General features: G+C 41.1%; 1 protein-coding gene across 3 annotated transcripts; it reads left to right on the top strand.

Annotated features, from left to right (window-relative positions):
- Window positions 1-6: 6 nt before the first annotated feature.
- On the top strand, window positions 7-23,374 carry MRM3 (mitochondrial rRNA methyltransferase 3). Of its 3 annotated transcripts, none has more exons than XM_089668444.1 (5): window positions 7-388; window positions 431-919; window positions 10,095-10,339; window positions 19,207-19,374; window positions 22,728-23,374. In XM_089668444.1, exons 1-5 carry the CDS (start codon window positions 69-71, stop codon window positions 23,252-23,254), a joined length of 1,749 nt encoding a protein of 582 aa, XP_089524570.1. In that variant the 5' UTR covers window positions 7-68; the 3' UTR covers window positions 23,255-23,374. The 3 variants fall into 3 exon arrangements, with proteins under 3 accessions (XP_089524570.1, XP_089524571.1, XP_089524569.1); XM_089668445.1 differs by having other exon boundaries at window positions 7-430; window positions 494-919; XM_089668443.1 differs by having other exon boundaries at window positions 7-919.
- Window positions 23,375-23,680: the final 306 nt, after the last annotated feature.

Here is a 23,680-nt window from a genome sequence, read left to right as displayed (position 1 = left end):
GCCAACCACAACATGGCGGCCGCATGTGCTGCTTCACGTCACTTAGCGGGACAGGTCAGTAGGGGACGATGATGGCGGCGCTCATGAGAAGCGTGCTGCGCTGTAGCCGGCTGGGTTTGGTTCAGGTTCCTGGGACTATACAGGTGAAGCGGGATGTGCGGGCCCTGAGGAGGACGCCGGTGAGGGTTATTCCCCCGGCCAGAGAGTTCAGGCCACAGAAGGAGCAGAAACAGGACAGGGGCAGCCTGCAACAGGAGAACCAAAGGTATCCACAAGAGAGGGGGGCCCTGACACAGGAGGAGCAGAGGTATCCACAGGAGAGGGGGGCCCTTCCACAGAAGGAGCAGAGGTATCCACAGAAGTGGGGGGCCCTGACGAAGGAACAGAGGTATCCACAGGAGAGGGGGACCCTTCCACAGAAGGAACAGAGGTATCCACAGGAGAGGGGGACCCTTCCACAGAAGGAGCAGAGGTATCCACAGGAGGAGCAGAGGTATCCACAGGAGAGGAGGGCCCTGATGAAGGAGCAGAGGTATCCACAGGAGAGGGGGGCCCTAACACAGAAGGAAAAGAGGTATCCAGAGGAGAGGGGGGCCCAGACACAGAAGGAGAAGAGGCATCTACAGGAGAGGGGGGCCCTTCCACAGAAGAAGAGGTATCCACAAGAGAGGGGGGCCCTTCCACAGAAGGAGCAGAGGTATCCACAGGATAGGGTGGCCCTGACACAAAAGGAGGAGAGGGGTAGCCAGGCACAGGGGAGGGTGACCTTGGCACAGCAGAAGGAGCAGGCACACCATCAGCTGGTCAATGAGGACATGAGCCAGATGAAGGACACATCAGATGATCAGGAGGTACCTGAACAGGCCCTTCCAGTGGAGCTGAAATACGAGAGAGCCCGCTCTGGAGATAACCGACTCGGGTAATTCAAAGACCCCTTGTCACTTCTAACAACCACTAATCAGCAGATCTTCCACAGGTTCTAGCTGCCTGTACCAGTGTGAGGGCTGCCTTTCCTGCTGGCATAATGTGATCACTAGGGATGCACTGATACCAAAAGGTTTTGTGAAAATGCTCCCGATACCAGAAACCAATTCTTTGTGGTGTGATCTGCGGCAATGCAAATTGCACCGCAAAGAATAGCATACGATTTGAACTGGAATACGATTCCTGTCCAAATCACATGTGGTTTCCCCACTGCTCCTGTGTGAACCCAGGCTTGAGTTCACACAGGAAACCTGCCTGCACCAATTTCCATGCTAAGCAGAGAATGGGAGAAAATGTGGATGTATACCTTGGTGACAGATGCTCTGGATTCTCAGCTGTAGGAAATAAGAAGCCACAGGGATTTGAAATCCGCAGACCTGTGAAGGAGGACGGTGCTGTCCAATCAGAAGTTGTCTAGCCCGTACTGTCATCTCTGCAAGGAGAGGAGAGATAGCCACAAGGATTTCAAATCCTTAGACCTGTGAAGCAGCTTTCTCTCCTCTCCTTGCAGGGATGACTGCATGGGCTGGATGGCTTCTGATTGGTTAGCACCTTCCATGTGACGGTTATGACCAATCCAAAGCCATCTAGCCTAAACTGATTGATGCAAATCGCACTGCAAAGTTTTGGTACTCGCTGATCAAAAAAGCGTATCAGTGCATCCCTAGTGATCACCTCCAGGCCAGGCTGACTGTAATGTGTGCAGAGTGATTGTGAAATATCTGCTCCATTTTCACCTTTTGTGTGTACGTTTTCATGCGTTTCATGTTTTGACATGAGAAAGGCTTGGCACAGATGTTTCAAATTTTGGCCATTCAGCCCACAAGAGACAGAAAATCCCTCAATTTCTAACAGGATGGATGGGGGTGAATTCAGTGTATTTAGGTGGCAGCAGTTGTGCTGCTGAACAGTGACTGCATCTGATAGGAAGCACTCTCTGTGCAGCTGCCAGTAACACTCCGTTTTACTAGTGTTCATACAGAACAAATGTACATACAGTTTTGAAGGATGAATAGCTCTTCATTTATTTATTTTTTTATAAATACACCCATATGTGATGTGATGGATGCCACATGTAATGTCATATGTGATTGATTCATATGGAAAAGTGTCATACATTTTTAAACTGCCACTGCCAATTAACATAAAATGTTTAACCATGTCCAGTCTGAGCCAATTCTGGTGTTCCTCTCCTACATGTAAAAAATTTTTTTCTTTGCTAGAAAAAGACTTAGAACCTCCAAACATATCTATTAGAGGCCCTAGAGAATAAAATGGTGGGCTTTGCATATTTTGATGTCACACGATAATTGCGCATCGGTTTATCAAATGCAAATTTTTGGGGAAAAATACACTTTAATGGATTTTAATTCACAAAAACACAATATAATACCCAATTGTTTGGTAGAATATAAAAGATTATTACGCCGAGTAAATAGATAACAAACATGTCATGCTTTAAAATTGCGTTCCACCTGTGGTACGGTTCCTGATTATGCTACCTAAACATTTCCATAGGCAACAATTTAAAAGCCTTTACAGGTTACCAGTTTAGAGTAACACAGGAGGTCTGGTTCTAAAGTTAGTGCTCTCGCTGACATTCGCAGCGATACTTCACATATGTGGTGTGATCGCTGTTTACATATGCGTGCAGGTCCTGTGTGTGCGTTCACATTTATGAGCACGGGGGGGGGGGCACTTTTAAATTTATTAATTTTTTTTTTTCTACACTGTAACTTTACATTTTTTTAAAATCAACTTTATTTCTATTACAAGGGCTGAACAACATCCGTTGTAATAGCATAGGCCATGACAGGTCTTCTTTATGGATAGATCGGGGGTCTATTAGACACCAAATATCTCCTCTGGCCTCCAATGCAGCTGATCAGACACAGATCGGTTGCTTCCCTGGGAAGGTAAACGAAAGGACCGAAACAAAAAGTGATGAAATCCTTGTCGCTTCCTGTTTCTGACGTCACATAGTGGGAGGAACGACTTCTGTTCCTCTCACTGTGTGCCTAGAGCTGGATGCTGCCAGTCTTGTCCTTGCCAGGCTCTGCAATTGCAAGGGACAGCCCGGTAAAAGCGTCAGCAAGAGTGTGGTGGGGCCACCTGTAAAAGTAATCCAGCTGCTCGTTAGCCACTTGGATTACTTTTATTGCGTGCAGATATGCTGGGGCTACAAGATGATACCTGCTGCAGCAATGACCAAGATACCAGCTTTCCCATCTGAGGATGTACGCTGGATGGGAAATGGTTTAAGCAGTTTTAAGCCAAAAAACAATAGTGTAATAGATTGCAGATTACCAATCCTTAAATGTGGTCGCTTCATTAGTTTAAATTTTTTTTCTTTTACACTTTTTTCCTTTTTCGCCTGGTTATTGGACCAGGTTGGAGGTTCAAGAGTCATACCTTTGGGCAGCAGCGTCCTCAGTTGGAGAGAGGGCAACATTAGGCAATATTTACACTGGCAATTAGGGCCAGTGTGATCTGTAACAGCAGTCCTCCCTGCGGCCCTAAGGGGGTAGGTGTGGACGCTGGCCCCATTCACTATAATAACAGGTCGCTGGCCAGTGGTGTATTTAGTTAATGTGCTGCCCTATGCAACACAGAGCCAAACCCCCCCCCCCCCACCACCACCGTCTGCCACCACTGACCGTCGCAACCATAGCCCCCTGGCCTAGGGTTGCCATTGTTTCTTTAAGCCGAACCTGAACACTGTAGTGGCGCAGGGCAATTTTTTTTTTTTTTTTTACTGTAGTATACGCTGTAAGACCTGGGACACCTTTGGGTGCCGCAAGGAGAATAGAAATGCGGGCACATAGCGTGCCATGGTGAACAGTGGGTGTGGCCAAATTGCTCTTGCTCACATCATCGCCCCGTTCCCCCAGTGATGCTAAACCTGCCTGCAGCTCCTGGAATGGCAACACATTTATGTGTGACTATTTTGGTTACTTGGGGAGTCACAGTCTGATCTGACTAATGGCGTCCAGGTTTCAGTCTGCCTGAAACTCCTACAATGATTCAAACCCAGACTATCACGTTGAATCCTGGACAGATGGCAACTCCTAGGTATTCTATGAATGAGCAGTGAATGAAATGGTGTGTGATCAAAGGTAGTCCAACTAGATGGAACTGGGGGTATATGAAGTCTGCATTATCTCCCTGTACACAGCATGCAGGACATAAGAGCATATAGAGTGGTCACCCTGGGCTGCTCCAGTTTATGGGATCTATTCACGGTATAAAGGTCACAACCATCCCACCCCTTAAGTGTCATCACTACTGGATCAGATCAAATGATCTCTGTCAGGAAATCCGTATCATCCTTCCTAGTGCTCCCCCAGACAGAGGAATTTGGGGGATTCCCAAAAGGAAGCAGCTAATGGAGGAATAAGTGAACCAATTGAACTATTGCCCCTTCAGTCTGCATTCAGGTATAGGTATAGAGCCTCTGGTGGGACATCCAGCCTCCACCACAGACTGTTTACACACAGACCAGCTGTGACATTTCACTTTCACTTTGATGCACACATACACTGTCATGTGATCTCACGGATGAGGAATGATCATTGCAAAGCACTGGAGGATTGCACACACTGCCAGAGCCGAGGTCTGACCCCTACATGTCACTCATCACACAGACAGGAACCCAGCATGTGCATCCACTGCCGGCTGCCGACTTTCTTGCCACACTGCAGAAAGAAGCCAGCCCATCATCATTATCCTCCATCTAATACTGCTCCCCCCCCCCCCCCGAAAATTGCCACCCAAGGCAAACGCCTTGGTTGCCTCGCGGTAAATACACCGCTGTTGCTGGCAGCCACACCTATTTTTGTCTCCTTGCACAGCCAGTGATTACCTGTGGTGATTGCTGCTGGATGCGGAAAGTGCATTCAGCAATGATCACCACAGGTAATCCATGTCTGTGCAGAGAGCCGCAAATAGGTGCGAACACCGGCAACCTGTCATTATAGTGAATGGGGCCAGCGGCCACACCTACCCGCTGAGAGCTGCAGGGAGAACTGCCACTACAATTTTGACAAACCGTGTGCTTACAGTTTAAACACCACACAGTTAACCCTTTGATTGCCCACATGTTAACCCTTTCCTGCCCAGTGCCATTAGTACAGTGTCAGTGCTTTTTATTAGCACTGATCCCTAAATTGGTGTCACTGGGGATGTCATTGATACAAAGTCAGTTCCCCCCCGTGTCAGAATGCCTGCTGCACTCCCGCTATAAGTCGCTGATCGCTGCCATTACTAGTAAAAGAAAAAAAAAATCCCAGTATATATACCGCCATTTGTAAATGCTATAACTTTCACGTAAACCAATTAATTTACATGTATTGGGATTTTCTTTTAGCAAAGACATGTCGCAGAATACATTTTGGCCTAAATTTATGATGAAATTTGATTTTTAAAATTTTTTTTACTGGACATGTTTAATAGCAAAAAAGAGGAAAAAAAAGTCTAAAAAATAAGAAAACAAACTCATTCACCACATCTAAGAATTGTTAAGCTGCCATTTATTACATTTTTACTGCTTTAAGAAGTGTTACCCATGCAAAGACAGTATATAACAAAGTGTAGCACTTTAGTGTAGCAACAAGTGAATATCAAACAATAATCGTAAATGAATTTGAATGAATCTACAAAACAGTCCACTGAAATTTTCAAAGTAAATAAATAAGAAGTCCCTTTGAAATTCCAGCTGTCCATGTGTGACTTCCACCATCCAGAAAAATCACCACCACTCATGAGTGTAGTACCGCAGTCACCAGCTCCAAAGCTGCCAATGCAGCAAGTAGCACATTCACAATATCCAGTGACCGCATCCTAATCAGTCCGCCTGTGTGAAAGGGGGCCTAAAAGAAAAAATGTATAGTTGTAACATTGTGCTAGAGGGAGAAGGCTCACTACGAATGTTTTCATAGTTTCACACTGTTTCTGCATGTCTTCCTTTGCAGAACAATCTCCCCCTGGTGCAGTGTTGGCCTATGAAAAAAAAAAATGCTAAAACATAAGAAATAACACCAAAGTGCTAAATATTATAAAACAATGTAACAAGTTACATATTCATATTATTATACAGGATTTATATGGCGCCAACAGTTTGCTCAGCGCTGTACAATGTAAAGGGAGACAGTACATGAGACAGTACAGTAACAATACGATTCAATACACGAGGGGTTTGAGGGCCATGCTCCTTGGAGCTTACAATCTAGGAGGGAGGGGATAGTGGTACAGGAGGAAATAGCTGTGGGGGATGGAGTGGTAGGAAGAGTGGAGGAGTTCAGTAATTATCTGAGGGCGGGGTAGGCTTCCCTGAAGAGATTGGTTTTCAGAGTGCGCCTAAAGGTGAGGAAAGTAGGTGACAGTCTGATAGAATGGGGGAAGTCCTGGAGACGGGCATGGGAGGAGACCAGGGAACTAGAGAGTCCATTAAATCATGTTCTTCACTGATTAGGCTAATTATGAGATAAATACAATATTAGTTATTTTAAGGAAAAAATATATCCTTTGTGTAGGGGTCGGCAGGAGGAAACACAGCAAGTGAAGGGAACCAGAAATTTGACACTTCTGGAAGTGTCAAATGCAAAAGATTCCTTAACCAGTTCAGATCTTGCCTCACTGTACACCCTCTATGAATCAGAGCAATTTTTACATTTCTGATATGGGCCTTTTTATTAGGCATCACCTTTGTCATTATGCATGAAAACAAAGTAAAACATACAGCATGTTGTGTGTGGTGTGTTTTTTATCTTTTGGCGATATTGTTTTGCATACATTTTAATTTTTGTATACAGTACCTAGACAAAAACAGTAACAAACCTAAAAAAGAAAACATCTTTGTCTACCTTTGTACCTTGATCAGTGTTGGTTTAAAAAAAAAAAATAATGTTGCGGTAAATAAAATACATTTATATTCTATATTTTGTCCAATATAAAGCAGATTTAGTAAAAAAAACAGATCCTACTGCTGTCAATCAGAGCTAGTGAGCCAATAAGGAGAGAGAGAGGGGCAGGGCCGAGCCATGGCTCAGTGTGTAAATGGACACACATAGCAAGCTGTTTGCTCTGGGAGCACCGTACAGGAGGGAGGTGCCAGGAGCGCAGCGGGGGATCCAAGAAGAGGAGGGAGGGGCTGCTTTGTGCAAAACCATTTGTTATTACTTGTTGTTCAAAAAAAAAAAAGCAGCCTTTAGTATCACTTTAAGGGACCATTCCTTCATGGTACAGGAGAAATGGGTGGCATATTAGTGTTGTCTCATTGGCTTCAATGAGCACGTTTGGCAAGTGGAATGCCTGCTAAACGTGACATGCCAAGTTTAATTTCCTGCAATGTAAAGTAGCATTGCAGCAATTTGAACGGACTTGAGTGTCTGCCATTTAAATTTGTAGGTAAGTAAAAACAGGTATGTGTTGCTTGTGTAAACTTAGTTCTAGATCCAAATGTTTTCTTTCCTGTCATATGATGTCCGAAGGCAGTTTCTTGTCTGGTGTTGGCGGTCCTGAATGGTGCAAAGAAGATAGTCCATTAGTGACGTAAGTGCCATTCTCTGCAACATTCTCCTATGAAGGTGGTATGCCCATGACAGTTTGTGTGCACAGGAAGTGGATTAAATGATACTGACCATCCTTTAAACCAGGAAGAGGACTGGGACCAAGATTATGGGAGGAGAGTGTCTGGGGTGAACAACACTGCAGAGAAGCTTCAATTTTTTTTTTAACTTATACAATATAAAGCCAGAGCTCTTTGAAGCACATCATCCAACACATAATAAATCTAACAACAGCAATGCAAACATAAAAAAATATATATATATTTATACATACAGGTGAAACTCGGAAAATTAGACTATCGCGTAAAATTTCATTTATTTCAGTAATGCAACTTAAAAGGTGAAACTAATATATGAGATAGACTCATTACATGCAAAGCAAGATAGTTCAAGCCGTGATTTGTCATAATTGTGATGATTATGGCTTACAGGTCATGAAAACCCCAAATCCACAATCTCAGAAAATTAGAATATTACATGCAATCAATAAAACAAGGATTGTACATAGAACAATATTGGACAACTGAAAAGTATAAGCATGCATATGTACTCAGTACTTGGTTTGGGCCCCTTTTGCTGCAATTACTGCCTCAATGTGCCTGTGGCACTGCTGAGGTGTTATGGAAGACCAGGATGCTTCAATAGCGGCCTTCAGCTCTTCTGCATTGTTCGGTCTCATGTCTCTCATCTTTATCTTGGCAATGCCCCATAGATTCCCTATGGGGTTCAGGTCAGGCGAGTTGGCTGGCCTATCAAGCACAGTAATCCCACGGTCATTGAACCAGGTTTTGGTGCTTTTGGCAGTGTGGGCAGGTGCCAAGTCCTGCTGGAAAATGAAGTCAGCATCCCCATAAAGCTCGTCTGCAGAAGGAAGCATGAAGTGCTCCAAAATCTCCTGGTAGACGGCTGCGTTGACCCTGGACTTAATGAAGCACAGTGGACCAACACCAGCAGATGACATGGCTCCCCAAATCAACACAGACTGTGGAAACTTCACACTGGACTTCCAGCATCTTGCAGTGTGTGCCTCTCCATTCTTCCTCCATACTCTGGGTCCTTGGTTTCTAAATGAGATGCAAAAGTTGCTCTCATCAGAAAAAAGGACTTTGGACCACTGAGCAACAGACCAGGTCTGTTTTTCTTTAGCCCAGGTGAGACGCTTCTGACGTTTGTTGTTCAAGAGCGGCTTGACAAGAGGAATACGACATTTGAAGCCCATGTCCAGGATCTGTCTGTGTGTGGTGGCTCTTGATGCACTGACTCCAGCCTCAGTCCACTCCTTGTGAAAGTCCCCAACACTTTTGAAAGGCCTTTTCCTGACAATCCTTTCCAGGCTGCAGTCATCCCTGCTGCTTGTGCACCTTTTTCTTCCACACTTTTCCCTTCCACATAACTTTCTATTAATGTGCTTTGATACAGCACTTTGGGAACATCCAACTTCTTTTGTAATTACCTTTTGAGGCTTTCCCTCCTTATGTAGGGTGTCAATGATGGTTTTCTGCACAACTGTCAGGTCAGCAGTCTTTCCCAAGATTGTGATTCCTACTGAACCAGACTGAGAGACCATTTAAAGGCTCAGGAACCCTTTGCAGGTGTTATGGCTTAATTAGCTGATTAGAGTGGGACACTTTGAGCCGAGAATATTGCACCTTTTCACAATATTCTAATTTTCTGAGATTGTGGATTTGGGGTTTTCATGAGCTGTAAGCCGTAATCATCACAATTATGACAAATCACGGCTTGAACTACCTTGCTTTGCATGTAATGAGTCTATCTCATATATTAGTTTCACCTTTTAAGTTGCATTACTGAAATAAATGAACTTTTGCACGATATTCTAATTTTTCGGTGTGTGCGTGTGTGTGTGCGTGCGCGCGCGCGCATACAGAATTGGTAATAGTTACTTCCTTTCTTTGATGTCTTCTGCTGTTGTCCCCCCTGCATGTAAGCACTTACTGCCATGTGAAAACACAAAAAAAAGTCCTCAGCCATCTTCCTCTTCCCTATTTTGGGCCAGTCCACTGATGACGTTTGTGCCTAGTCTCTTGCATGCACCAAACGATCTACTACTTTAAATGATACATTCACTCTAGAGTCAGCACATTTTCTGTATGGTCTACTATTACAGATAATACATTTTATTTACAGCCAGCAGATGTGCTGTATGATATACCACTATAAATTATATACTGGATGATCTATCATTGTAAGTGATACATTTGACTTCGAAGCAGCATATGCACTCTACAATCTACAACTAGCTGAAACTGGTGCATGCACCGTATGAGCTACCATTGCAGATAATAGATTTGATTTTGAACCAGCATATGCACTGTTTTGATCCTTTAGTGTAGATAATAAATTTGTTTTAGAAATGGCACATGTAATTACCAGATCTTTTACATTATCTAGAACATCTAAATATGCGTTAACATGACCTAAATCATTTAACCCCTTTCTCTTTTTCTTTCTTGACATTGTGGTTTTCTATGGCTACATCAGATATTTTTTATTTATCTCATTTTTTTCATTCTTAATATATAGCAAAGTCGTTTCAGTAGCAAAATCCAAATCTTTTCGGGATCGTCATGGACAGGTGTTACTGGAAGGCCAGAGGCTGCTGCTGGATGCTATGGAGGCTGGAGCCATTCTACATACATTGTTCTTCAGTAGAGTTGATCAGTTAAAAGCATTGCCTACCGATAAACTCCAGAAAGCAAACCTTGTCAAAGTAAAATTTCAAGACATCAGTATGTGGTCTGATGTTGTTACCCCCCAAGGAATCATAGGTAAGTGAAGATGGACAGGTAATTATCCCATGTTATATCTGTATGTCCATGGCAAATTTTGAGCCATCAGTTGTATTTACTGGGGTAGTTTGTTTTCCTAAGAAACTAAAGTCTATGTTGACATTCTGTTTGAGAAGCCTAGAGCATCACTGAGGCCTGTGGAACAATTTTTGCCAAAGATCATTGTCTGAATATATCTATGCATATAGCTTAATTCTTACTGATGCATCAGAACAATCACCATTTGGTGTGGCGATGGCACTGGCCGAGATATCAACAGAAAGCAGCTCTTTCAAAATGGGTACGGTATTTGGCAAGAGCCAAAACCAACACAGCTCATATTGTCTCGTCTCCATTTAGAAAGAAATGGTTGTGCTGAAGGGTGCAGTATCAGCGCAGTCATTTCAAGATGGACAGCCCCAACTGTGATGATGCAGATAGATACTGTACATAAGTGGTAATTAAAGCCCAACTCTAGCCAAAATGCTCTGAAAAGAGCAGAAAAGTTCTGGAACTACTGTTGGGTTTTTATTGACATTTGCGTCCATTGAGATTTCCCCTCACATTTTCAATGGAGCAAGTACAGGTTAAAACTTATGGAAGTGTTTCTATATCTGTCTGCTTTCCTATTTTGGTGACAACTGCTTCACTCAATTCTTGTATGGTCATCAGTGTGGGCAAGAAGTGAGGGAAAAATTTCCCATAGGCGTCACAAACCGAATTAATAACCAAAATTAGATTTTGTTACTTGCCGTCAAATCAATTTCTTGTAGTTCACAGGAATTTATCACTGTTGAGTTTTATACTGCTGCCTACAGGAGGAATTGGACACTGGCAAACAAAAAAACCGCGCCAGCCTGTTATATTCCCTTTTGCTCCTAGCAATATTTAGTTCTGTGGAAATGTAGTACCAAGAGTATGTTCATAAATGTAGATGGGTGGGATCTGTGTCTTCCATGAACTACAATAAATATATTTTATGGTAAGTACAAAGATCAAATTTTTTTTTTCTATTTTTCGTTGAGGGAGACAAGAATTCATAGAGTATTGGGATATCCAAAAGCAGTTTATTTGAAGGGTGGGCAAAAGCAGCAAAACACTAACAGGCTCACCAAAACAGCTAGGCACTGCTTTCAGCTCAGAGAACTGCCCGAAGGACCTTCTATCTATTGAGGCCTGGTAACAAAAACCTAAACAGGAGACTAGGTGATTGCCTTGCAAATCTGGGAAATGGTAGTCTGATGAAGTCCAACAAGCACTCACAGATCTAGTAAGAGTATCCTTTTGACAGGAAAGGGTGGAACCAAATCCTTAAAACCATAAGCTTGAATAATGATTTATCATTGACACCAATAGATGGTGGAACAAGAAACTAGCAGTCTTTGAAACAAGCTCTCAAGTACTGATATCGGATCCTTGATGGTACTCAAGGCCAAAGGCTTATCCAAGCCTATTTGCAGAAAAGTCCAAGGGAGCATTTCCTGGAATGAAAGCAGGGCAATAAATTAGCCTCTGGAACATCTAAATGATCTGGAAAAGTCCACAGAGCATCTGCCAGGAGTTTGATGAGGTTGACGTACCACATTTATCTGGACCAGTCCAGAGCTTTAACAATATCCAGAATGCCCTCCTCCATTCTGCACAGCACGAAGATGAAGTTTCAGGGGAGGAAAGGCATAGATCAGGCTGTACTGATCCCATGGAGCCTCCAGAGCACCCACTGCTACAAAAGAATCGCTGTATCTGGAGACAAATCTCCAGGTTGTTGAACCTGGAGGCCATGAGATCCTCAATCAGCACCTCCCGCCTGTGACACAGATCCTGAAATGCCTTCGGGTGTAGGAACCATTATCCCAGGTCCAAGTGCTGTTGGCTAAGGTAATCTATCTGCCAATTATCCAGCCATGGATAATTGGCAGGCAAATTGCCTTCGCCAACAGCACTTGGACCTGGTGGACAAGGCTGGAATGTAGAGATTACCTTAGCCAACAACACAATGTAAATGGTGGACAAGGCTGGAATGTAGCGTTTCACCTCGGAAAGAGGCAAGACTACTGGTCCTCCCTGATGTTTGCCACCGCTTTGGCATTTCCTGACTGATTTCTGATTAGATGACCCTCCAGTCAGGGTGTCCAGCATTTCAGCGAGAACAAAATTTCCAGAAGATCCAAAATATTGATCATGAGACAAGATTCCTGAAACCAAATTCCCTGCACAGACGAGGTGTCCAGGGTCTTTCCAGAGACCGGAAGAAAGGACTTCCTCAGCTCCAGAACAGCTTTTTAACAGGAGGTGACCCAGTTTTCTCACAATGGGTCATAGCATAGCAAGGTTAGCACACAAGTCCGAACCTTGGTAAACCGAGAATGAGCCAAATGTTACAAACTAGAAATGCTTGGGCACCCATGGAAAAGTAAAGGAATCGTTGATGCATTGGGAAAATAGGGACATGCAAATACATATCCTTGATGTCCACAGAGGCCATAAAATCTCTGTGATGAAGAGAGGCTGTGATAAGTGAGAGATTTGCTAAAGCTGGTTCACTCAGAATCTCGTGCACCTGTGCATGATAGCCAATTGGCTTCTAACCTCAGCTTGTTCAATTTAAGCTTTAACAAAAAAAAAACCTGTAAGCTGATTTGTTTCCATGCAGAAGTGCACGAAATTCTGAGTGAACCAGCTTTAGTAAATAAACCCCATATGGCCTAGAATTTCAAGATGGGGCCAAAACCCCTTTTGATTTGGGTACTGTGAACAAGTTAGAGTAGAAATATTGGAACTGTTCCACTAGAAGCCCTTCTTCTCCAGAAGCCCTGTGAGGGCTGCATGGAGATCTGCTAATCTGTGGAGTGACATAGGCAGGATGGATGGCATGACCCTTGAAAAGGTTGAGAACAGAATTCTAGCCTGTAGTCCCTGGAAACAAATTCCCACACCCAGATATCTGATATGCAGGCTGTCTAGATGTCTGCAAAGGCTCAGAGATGTCCCTCAACTTTGGAAAGTGGGGGCTCCCCCTCATGCTGAAGATTTATCCAGTCCAGCGCTTGCGACAGAGATGGTTGCCACACTTGGTTTTTGCTTTTGGAGGTGAGGACTGGAAGTAACAAAATGAACTCTTCTTGGACTCCATTAAAAATTAGCTTTCCTGCTTCTGTTGGGGCAGATTGTTGCTCTTGCCTCCAGGGACATCCTTGATAAGGGGTCTAGGGCAGCTTTGAAGAGATGCTGTCCTGCAAAGGTCATGTACAGCAGGTGCTTTTTGCATGCTGGTTACTCAGCCCAGCAGTTCAGCCTAACAATCCTCATGTTTACTTACAGGAGCCTCGTATATAAAATGAGATGGGAGACCTTTAGCAATCCATCCCTCACAGTGGTTTAAGGCTGCAGACATGAACTCAAATCTCCGCAAGTAAGGGATCATCTTGGAAAGAAAACAGAACCCTTGTCTTGGCCAGAGCCCAGGTAGCTAGTTTGGCAGACTAGTGTCACTGGCAGAGCAGGTTGCAAAGCAGTGCCCACCAGAGAAAATAGCATTATAGAGCAAGCCTGCATTTGTTTGTCTGTAAACACAGGGCATCCTCATTGGGGATGATCAGGGCTTTAATATTGGATACTGCCAGATTGACAACAGGGGCAATTTTTAACAAACACCTCTGCAAATGGTTACAGAACCGATAGTCATTTACTATGGATGAAAATAGAGTGATTGGTTTTCTAAAACTGGTTTCTCTGCCCAGATTTTGCAGTTTCCAATCAGCTTCCAGTTTTTTTCGTTTTTTTTTGTCAAAGCTTAAAGTGTTATTAAACCCAGGACCCTGCATTCACTATATCCGGTCACCCACAGTGCACTCAACATGAAAATTCAAATATTTGAGTAAATATAACCTGCTAAATACTTTTTTCTCATTGGCAGTTAAAGCAGTCTTGTGACTTCAGCAGAGCACTGGTTAAAGCTTGTAGGAGGAGTTTTCTTTCTGCTCTAGAAGGATGTGAAAGTCCTGACCCTCTGTTTGGACAGTGCTGATTGACCCTGTGCTAATGCACTCTCCCAAGACCAAAAAAAAAAAACCTCTAGCAATACACACCAAACTGAGCATGTGCATGTGATTATGTATCAGGTGGTCATTTCAACAAGAGGCGAGGCAGAGAAGAAAGGATCAAACAGCCTTTTTACACGATACAGAGGATTAACCCCTGAGGTTCCACAGTGAGTATAACAAGCATGCTTATTGCATATATGGCCCAATTTAACTGTTGTGGGTTTAGTAACACTTTAATTGACAAGCTGGGGTTGGAAGCTGATTGGCTACCATGTACCATGTCTAGTTTCTTTTAATCTAATCAGAACAACTAAAATAACAAGTGTACCGCAAAGATCTTAACATTTGTGGGAAGCTTAAGGGAGCAATAGTTTTAATGTGGTGCGAACTGTGTGATAAGAGCCAAAATATTATCTCTAAGCCTGGGAGTAGTGACTGAGGATTGTGACTCTGCAGATGTAATATTGTCCACTAAGGATTTGAAGGACCGTATAAGAGTCCCAGTGACTGGAAACTTAGAGGCTACTAATGCCGCCTGTTGACATGATAAAGATTCAACTTGGGAAAGCGTGGAAGCATACTTATGACATCTGGAAAATAAAATTAACTAAGGAATTCTATGATTTAGAACAGTTCCATAAGAAGAGAATGGATCCGGAAACAAGAAGAGTCTTTAATAGGGTGGTTAATGAAAGATAAAGTTAAAGGGTTAGAGAAAATAAAAAATGATTGCGGGAAATGGTATATTCAACCACTGATAATGCTAAACCGTTTCAAAAATATTACAGCAAGCTATATGATACAAAACAGAATAGGTTCAACTGCGCAAATTCTCCACTTTCACAATGTACAGAGCTGCAGACACTTTAAGAGAACATCCTCCCTTAGTGCAACATTTATTGCTATTTAAAATTTACTAAGTGTGAAAGAAATAAATTCTATTAAAAATTAATTATTCATGTGAACAACTATACATACACAGTACAGCATGCAAATTAATGCCTATAAGTGATATCATATACACTCCAGAGCCTCCCTCTGACGTCATTGTGCTATCCGCCATTTTGGAAGCTGTATTTGAATGCTGATATTCCTTCTATGTTTTTTGTAAGTAGGATTTTACTTGCGCAATAAAGGCACATTCGGTTTTACTGCATTATGAGAGGCATGTTTTATTTTACATGACACTGTCTTGGCTCTGCTATGAGAATGGCTTACTTATCTAAGTGGAATCTGGGTTCCGGTTACAAGATAGAGGTCCGGATGGAGTTACATCTATATAGAGCCTTATTAGACCCCCTATAATAAGGGGTCTTCTCATTTGGTAAGCCTCCATTTTACACGTTAGTGATTTTTTTGGATGAAAAGAAGATCAACAGTATAATATTGCATTCAAGACACGCATGCTCTTTTTCACAAAGTGTGTAGAAGCTGTCATTCATGTGGACTTTGAACATTGTATTGTTCCTTATATGGATCGTATATGATATCACTTATAGGCATTCATTTGCACATTGTACTGTGTATGTATAGTTGTTCACACAAATAATTTATATTTATTTCTTTCACACTTAGCGCAACATTTATTGCTATTTAAGCTATATGATATAAAATCTAGCAACCCGAAAGAACTAGAGGGAGAAAGAAAGGAAAAGAGGCCGGACTGTTCAGGCTAGAAGAGGAGAGGTTGTTAGCCCTGGAAAAAACAATTTCACAGGAAAAAATTATTGTGACATTGAGATGTACAGCTGTAGGAAGGAGCACGGGACCGGATGTACAGTTGTGTTCAAAATAATAGCAGTGTGTTGAAAAAAGTGAATAAAGCTTAAAATCCTTCTAATAGCTTTTATTTCCATACACACAAATGCATTGGGAACACTACACATTCTATTCCAAATCAAAACATGAAGAAAAATATATCAAATTTGTGTTGTTCCTCTAAAAAAATTAAGAAAAGTGAATATTAGACTGTTCAAAAAAATAGCAGTGTTTGTATTCTTCTTTACAAACTCAAACATTCACTATATAAACTGAAAAATGTTTGAAGATTTTGCTTTCCTTTGAATCACTTAATGAATATTTTGTTGTATAAGCACTGTTTCTGAGAACTGCTGTACATCTGTGTTGCATGGAGTCAACCAACTTCTGGCACCTGTGAACAGGTATTCCAGCCCAGGATGATTGGACAACATTCCACAGTTCTTCTCTATTTCTTGGTTTTGCCTCAGAAACTGCTTTTTTGATGTCACCCCACAAGTTTTCTATTGGATTAAGATCCGGGGATTGGGCTGGCCACTCCATAACGTCAATCTTGTTGGTCTGGAACCAAGTTGTTGCACGTTTACTGCTGTGTTTGAGGTCGTTGTCTTGTTGGAACACCCATTTCAAGGGCATGACCTCTTCAAGTATCCTGATGTATTCAAACTGATCCATGATCCCTGGTATGCGATAAATAGGCCCAACACCGTAGTATGAGAAACATCCCCATATCATGATGCTTGCACAACCATGCTTCACTGTCTTCACAGTGTACTGTGGATTGAATTCAGTGTTTGGGGGTCGTCTGACAAACTGTCTCAGGCCACTAGACCCAAAAAGGACAATCTTACTTTCATCAGTCCACAAAATGTTGTGCCATTTCTTTTTAGGCCAGTCAATGTGCTCTTTGGCAAATTGTAACCTCTTCAGCACGTCTTTTTTTTCAACAGTGGGACTTTGTGGGGGCTTCTTGCAGATAGCTTGGCTTCACATAGGCGTCTTCTAATTGTAACAGTACTCACAGGTAACTTTACACCTTCTTTGATCTTCCTGGAGCTGATTGTTGGCTGAGTCCTTGCCATTTTGGCTATTCTTCTATCCATTCAAATTGTAGTTTTTCGCTTTCTTCCACGTCTTTCAGGTTTTAGTTGCCATTTTAGAGCATTTGCGATCATTTTAGCTGAGCAGCCTATCATTTTCTGCACTTCTTTATATGTTTTCCCCTCTCCAATCAACTTTTTAATCAAGGTACGCTGTTCTTCTGAACAATGTCTGGAACGACCCATTTTCCTCAGAATTTCAGAGAGAAATGCACTGTAACCAGCATGTACAACATTTGCTGCCTTCCTTCCTTAAATAAGGGCAATAATTGGCACCTGTTTTTCAAAGAATGAATGACCTCACTAATAGAACTCCACACTGCTATTATTTTGAACATGCCCCTTTCAATTAGTGATTCAATTACAGAGAATCAGCAGCATGCATGTCATGACTGTTGGGTCTGTTGGATTTCTATTACTCTACTACACCTGCTAGTAAATTATTTGCCATGTAGAAATATCATTTCTGCCAAAAACAGTGATTGATCAGGTTAGTGATGTCTCATTGCTATTCTTTTGAACACAACTGTATATACTTTGAGATATAGGAAGTTCCAAGAACAGCTCGTGCCCAAAATGTTCATGTATATGAATGCACTGGGAGAAGGGATGGAAATGAGGGAAGATCCATCCCAATGTGCTAGTTATTGACCAATATCACTCTTAAATATAGACACAAAACTATATGCAAAGGTTTTAGTAAATAGGATGAAGGAGTTGATGCCGGATTGGATACATTTAGATCAGGGGGGATTTGTACCAGGGAGGGAAGATACACAATGGTTTAAGATCACTGCTTCTTCTGCACAAGAGTAAGAAAGAAACGGGCTCAGCGTTAGTTGTGTCGATCGATGCTGAAAAAGCCTTTGATAGGGTGGATTGGGGATTTATGATTGACACATTGGAGGTACTAGGAATTGGACCTAGGATGATTCAGTGGATAAAAAAATTGTATCGTACTCCCAACAGCAGCGGTGAAGGACAAATTGGTCATTATCACAATTTTTATATGTACAATGGGACAAGGCAGGGATGTCCACTCTCTCCACTGCTTTTTGTTATTTCTCTGGAACTATTTTTGGCGACTGTTCGAAAAAGTACAGATGTAAAAGGAATCTCGATAGGGAACGTAGAGCATAAAGTTGCGGCCTATGCAGAAGACATGTTATTTTATGTTGTGAACCCCAGAGTAACATTACCCAACCTACTGAAAATATTAAAATAATTATGGTGAACTATCAAATTTTGAAAATGAATCCCTCAAAATCAGAGATTTTAAACATTACAGTTTCAAAGAGAGAGAAACAGATTTTACAGAAAGCCTTCCCCTGTATTGGAAAGAGAGAATTAAACTACATAGGAGTAAAGCTTACCCTTTCTTTGAAAAATCTATATCAACTAAATTCTATCCCACGAATAAATTAATTTAAGGATGAACTGAGAAAGATATCTATTGGGTCACTCTCCTGGGTGGGTTGTATAAATTTAATAAAGGTGGTTGTAGTTCCGAAGATCCTGTGTAAGTTCCATATGCTTCCAATATACTTACCGGGGTCCTTTTTTAGGATCATAAAAAAGATAAGTAAATATATACGGGTGAATAAAAAACCAAGGATTAGCTATGAAGTATTATGCAGGGATAAAGTTAATGGATGTTTAGGTGTTCCAGATTTTAGGAGGTACTATCGTTAAGTGTTGATTTCACGAATAGTGGACGGGATCCACAATACTCAAGGAAAAAAAAAAGAACTGAGTGGTCTAAGAATTCCTGTCTCCCTCAATAAACGATAAGGTAACAAAGATTTCAATTCTCATTAAAAAAAAAAAAAAAAAATGGTATGTGTTAGGCTTTACTTTTTACAGAGCTCTTAGCTTTTATTTTAACAATGTAGAAAACTGTAAAAGCTACCAATATTTACAAGAGTTCTGTAGGATTAGTTATTATATGGAATTCTGTTATCCCTAGGAATTTTTAGAAAACCTGATCACGTAAAGATGACATTTCCTGAAACACAACTGAAGAACACGTTACCACTTTCTCTCATATGTGACAATATCCGCGATCCTGGAAACCTGGGAACTATACTGAGATCTGCAGCAGGGGCGGGCTGTAACAAAGTATTGCTCACAAAAGGTAAAGCAAAAGATATGACCCTGACCTAATGAATTCACATGACTTCCTGAATAGTACAGGGATTTTGTTAGCTGCTTTGCAATGTATGCCCTTCAATGGGCTGATATGCATATATTTAATTTATAGTATAGCCTACATAGACGAAGAGTAGGAAACAAATGGGCAACATGTTTTGTGTAAAAGCAATGTGCAATGTAGGAGTAAATGGAAATCCAAGTAAACATTTGAGAACATGGTTGCTAAGGCATACAAGTTACTTCTGACTTATGATTACATACATTTCTACCTTGTGTTCTGTGCTGTATCTAATACAAAACACTGCACCAATAGTATTTTATCTTGCAGCAAGCAGTATTTCATCAAAAAGGTAAATGGCTGTAACAATGTACCACTTAGATTGTACCATATGTATGCTTTTTAAACGATTTAGAGTACCCACAGCAATGACAGCCATTTGGTTTCCATAGTATACAGCAGTCTACACCTCACTTTTTGCTTTTGTAAAATAATGTTAGTTGTGTTTTTGTTTTTTTTGTTTTTTTTAAGCTGTCAATTCAACTAAAAGTCATATAAAGACTCCCTAATTCGTCAGAGTTTTTTTTTTTTTTTTTTTTTTTTTTTTTTTGCTTCTGGTTTTGTATTTTAAGATGTTTAATTTGCAATGGTGAAGGGCAGTGAATACAGCAAGCAATCAGATTTTTCCTTTGGCATGGTCATTGTGAAAACGTAGGATAGCTTATTAGATAGTGATGATATAATTCACACATAGCTCTTTGGCCTGTTCTAGTACAAAAAGGTAGTTTATTGCTTGTTGTACAAGTTTACTCTAAAATGGACTGCGCAGATTTATGGGTACCCCTAGTAAAAATTATAAATGGTTCATAGTGATCAATTTTTTTTTCGAATGGTTTCCCACAATTATCATACATTTCTTTAACCTCTTCCCATCCAGCCCATGTCTATAAACGGCCGGACGGGAGTGCTGCCGATGCGGGTGGACATTTCAAAACATCCCCCTGCATTCATTGCCTGTGCGTTCTCCCTGGGAGCGCGCGCCACCGTGATCGATGCCTGCTGTGTCCGGAGGACAGAGATCGCTGTACGGGACCTCTGTGTGAAGTCCTGATTCATGTGATCACTGATTGGCTAAATTAACAAATCTTGTTTGCAATCAGTGGCCTGCATTTTGTAGTATAGTGTCCCATAGAAAATGTTGATTCTGAAAGGAAAGTAAAGGTTTTCTGCCAAATCTGTTTGGGTGTACTCATTTATGCTGAGCATTGTATTTCTAAAGGCGCTGTTGACATGACGTTTTCACCACGTCGGTAACAACCCGTACAATCCATACATACAAAGAAGCAAAGCAAAAAAAAAAGTAAAAATAATATATGTTATGTGAATGACACGGGAAAAAATATTGAAACCCTAAAATGGATTTAATACTTCGTACAAAATCCCTTGTTGGTAATGATCGCTTCAGGATGCCTCCTGTATAAAGAAACTAGCTGCATGCATTGTTCAGGTATGATTTTGGCCTATTCTTCCACACAGTTTTCAAATCTTGAAGGTTTTGGGGCCTCTTCTATGAACTCTGATGTTGAGTTATGTCCATAGATTTTCTATTGGTCTAATGGCTGGGCCATTCTACCAGCTTTATTTTCTTTTTTTTAAAACCAGTTGAGAGTTTCCTTGTCATTGTGTTGAGGATCATTGTCTTGCTAAAATGTCCACCCTCACTTCATCTTCATCATCCTGCTAGATGACAGCAGATTTTTATCAGGAATGTGTTGGTACATTTTTTCATTCATCCTTCCTTCAGTGATATGAAGCTTGCCAGTACCATATGCTGAAAAACCGTTCCACACCATGATGTTCCCAACTCTAAACTTCACTGTTGATACTGTCTTTTTGGGGTGATGTGCAGTGCCATTTGACCTCTAAACATGATGTGTATTATGGCATCCAAAGAGTTCAATTTTGGTCTCATCTGACCAGACTATATTCTCCCACTATTTCACAGACTTATCTATAAGAAGTCCAGGTTTCTCTGAAGCTCTCCACAAGTGCTCCTTGGCCCTTGGACAACTCTTCTGATAATTCTTTTTACTCCTCTGTCAGAAATCTTGTGAGTTCTTCTGTAACCAGTGCCAACAGTTTGTTTTGCAACAATGTTGTGCAGGTCTTTTTGCACCTCCCTTTCTTTCCTGTGTTCAATACTTTTTTTCCCCTGTGTCATTCCATTTTATTACACATAATTTCTGAAATAATTTATTTTGGTTTCTTTGTATGCATGGATTTCATGTCAATAGTACCTTTTTTAGAAACGCAATAGGACCTTTTTAGAAATGTTTTTCCTGAGAAAGATGGTGATGTGTTCAATGTTTATTTTACCCGCTGTATATACTGTTATTTGTAGATGCTATCATTTTCATGTAAACCAAGTAATGTACACTTTTATTGGGATTTTTTTTTTTCACTAAAGATGTAGTAGAGTACATTTTGGCCTACATTTTTATGAATAAATTTTATATTTTTTATAGGATATGTTTTACAGGAAAAAGTAAAAAATATAGGGTTTTTTTTATAGCTCAAAAAATAAAAAACCCAGTGGTGATCAAATACCACCAAAAGAAAGATCTATTCGTGTGAAAAAATTATATAAATTTAATTCTTGTACAGTGTTGCATGATCACGCAATTGTCAGTTAAAGTAGCACATCACCGTATAGCAAAAAATGGCCTGGTCATGTAGGGGGGCAAATCTTCTGGAGGGCAAGCCCTATATTTTCGGCCATGCCATTTTCATTTCTTTCATTGCTTAGAATATTATTTTAGATCGAAATCAAAGCCTGACTTTTATTTAATGTAGATTAAACAATAATGGATGCTAATTACTTTGGACAGTTTCAAGTTGTTATTTCAGAAAGTGTTTTTTTTTTTTTCTTCTTTGGTGGAAGGGTACCAACAAATTTGTCTATGTCTGCATAGAGTGTGTCTATGTACCACCAGTGGTATACAGAATTCCCCATCCATTGCAATATATTTCTTTAAATAAATACATAAAGGAAACTTTTTTTAATAAGAATATACAGGCTGCCATTGTTGAACTTTTTGAAAAAGGATGGTTGCTTGGCTGTTATGACTATACAAAGGTGCCATTTACTTTGAGCTTGAGCTAATAAGCCAGTTACTATTAACACCTGCAAGCTTGTTCGGTGTTAGTAACTCAAAGTTTGTTTGAGGTCAGAAACAGCCAGGCAACTAGCAGCTCAAAGTAAGTCAACCTGTTTATGGTATGTAATAACATAAGTGTATCTGAAGTGATTTCATTATTTTTCTTGTCCCGTTTTGTAGGTTGTGTTGATGCGTGGGAACCTAAAGTAATCCGAGCAGGCATGGGAGCTCACTTTCGCTTGCCAATTATAACCAACTTAGAGTGGGACACAGTTAGTAACTACCTGTCTGAGAATACCAAAATCTTTGTTGCGGATAACTACTGTCAGACTGTTCCTCATGAGGATGAGTTTACATCTGGGAAAGCCATTGACTACGGTTGGATATCCAGTGATCCTAGAAGAGTCCAGTACATCGAAGGAGAGGATTATTACTCCTCCAGTGATGAGGAAGATGAAGAACTGCACGATATTCCCAGAGTTGCTATACAACATTATCACAAACAGTGGGCTATGGGCCCTAGTGCACTTGTAATTGGAGGAGAGACTCATGGACTTAGTATAGAGTCACTGCTACTGGCTGAGAATTCAGGCGGAAGGAGGCTGTTAATTCCAGTTGTACCTGGCATAGAAAGCTTAAACTCTGCTATGGCAGCTAGTATTCTTTTGTTTGAAGGAAGAAGACAACTGCAGGTGAAAAGTTCCTAGCTTTCTTCTCATCCACATATCTAAGCAATAATTCAGCTCTTGTTGCATCATAAAGCATAGATATGAGCTTGTATGTTCATCACTTTTTAAATAAAAAAAAAAAGTGACTTCTCTATTCTACATTGCTTCAGTCTCAAACACTGACTATTTTGCTAGTATGGATGCCAGGAACTATGTGATACAACTGAAAAACTGTCAAAACTGTTCTACTTCCCCTGTATAATATATATATCGCTACAGTTGTGCTCAAACGTTTGCATACCCTTGGAGAATTGGTAATAGCATGTGCCATTGTTAAAGAAAACATGAGCGAGCAGGCAAATCCCATTTTCTTATGGGATTCATATTCAATTGTAGGCTATAACAGAATGTCATGGAATCACAAAACAAAACATGGCAACAAGTAAACAAATGTAATGGCTCCTG

The sequence above is a fragment of the Staurois parvus genome, unplaced genomic scaffold, assembly GCF_062004578.1.
Source record: "Staurois parvus isolate SC_StPar_1 unplaced genomic scaffold, SC_StPar_1.0 ptg000058l, whole genome shotgun sequence".
Lineage (NCBI taxonomy): Eukaryota > Metazoa > Chordata > Amphibia > Anura > Ranidae > Staurois > Staurois parvus.
Note: the sequence above shows the minus strand (reverse complement) of the source record. Positions and strands in the feature narration are given on the sequence as shown.

Coding starts and splice junctions, on each gene's coding strand:
- MRM3 (XM_089668443.1), top strand. CDS start 69: ATGATGGCGGCGCTCATGAGAAGCGTGCTGCGCTGTAGCCGGCTGGGT. Junction 920..10,094: donor TCTGGAGATAACCGACTCGG/GTAATTCAAAGA, acceptor CTTAATATATAG/CAAAGTCGTTTCAGTAGCAA. Junction 19,375..22,727: donor CAAAGTATTGCTCACAAAAG/GTAAAGCAAAAG, acceptor CCCGTTTTGTAG/GTTGTGTTGATGCGTGGGAA.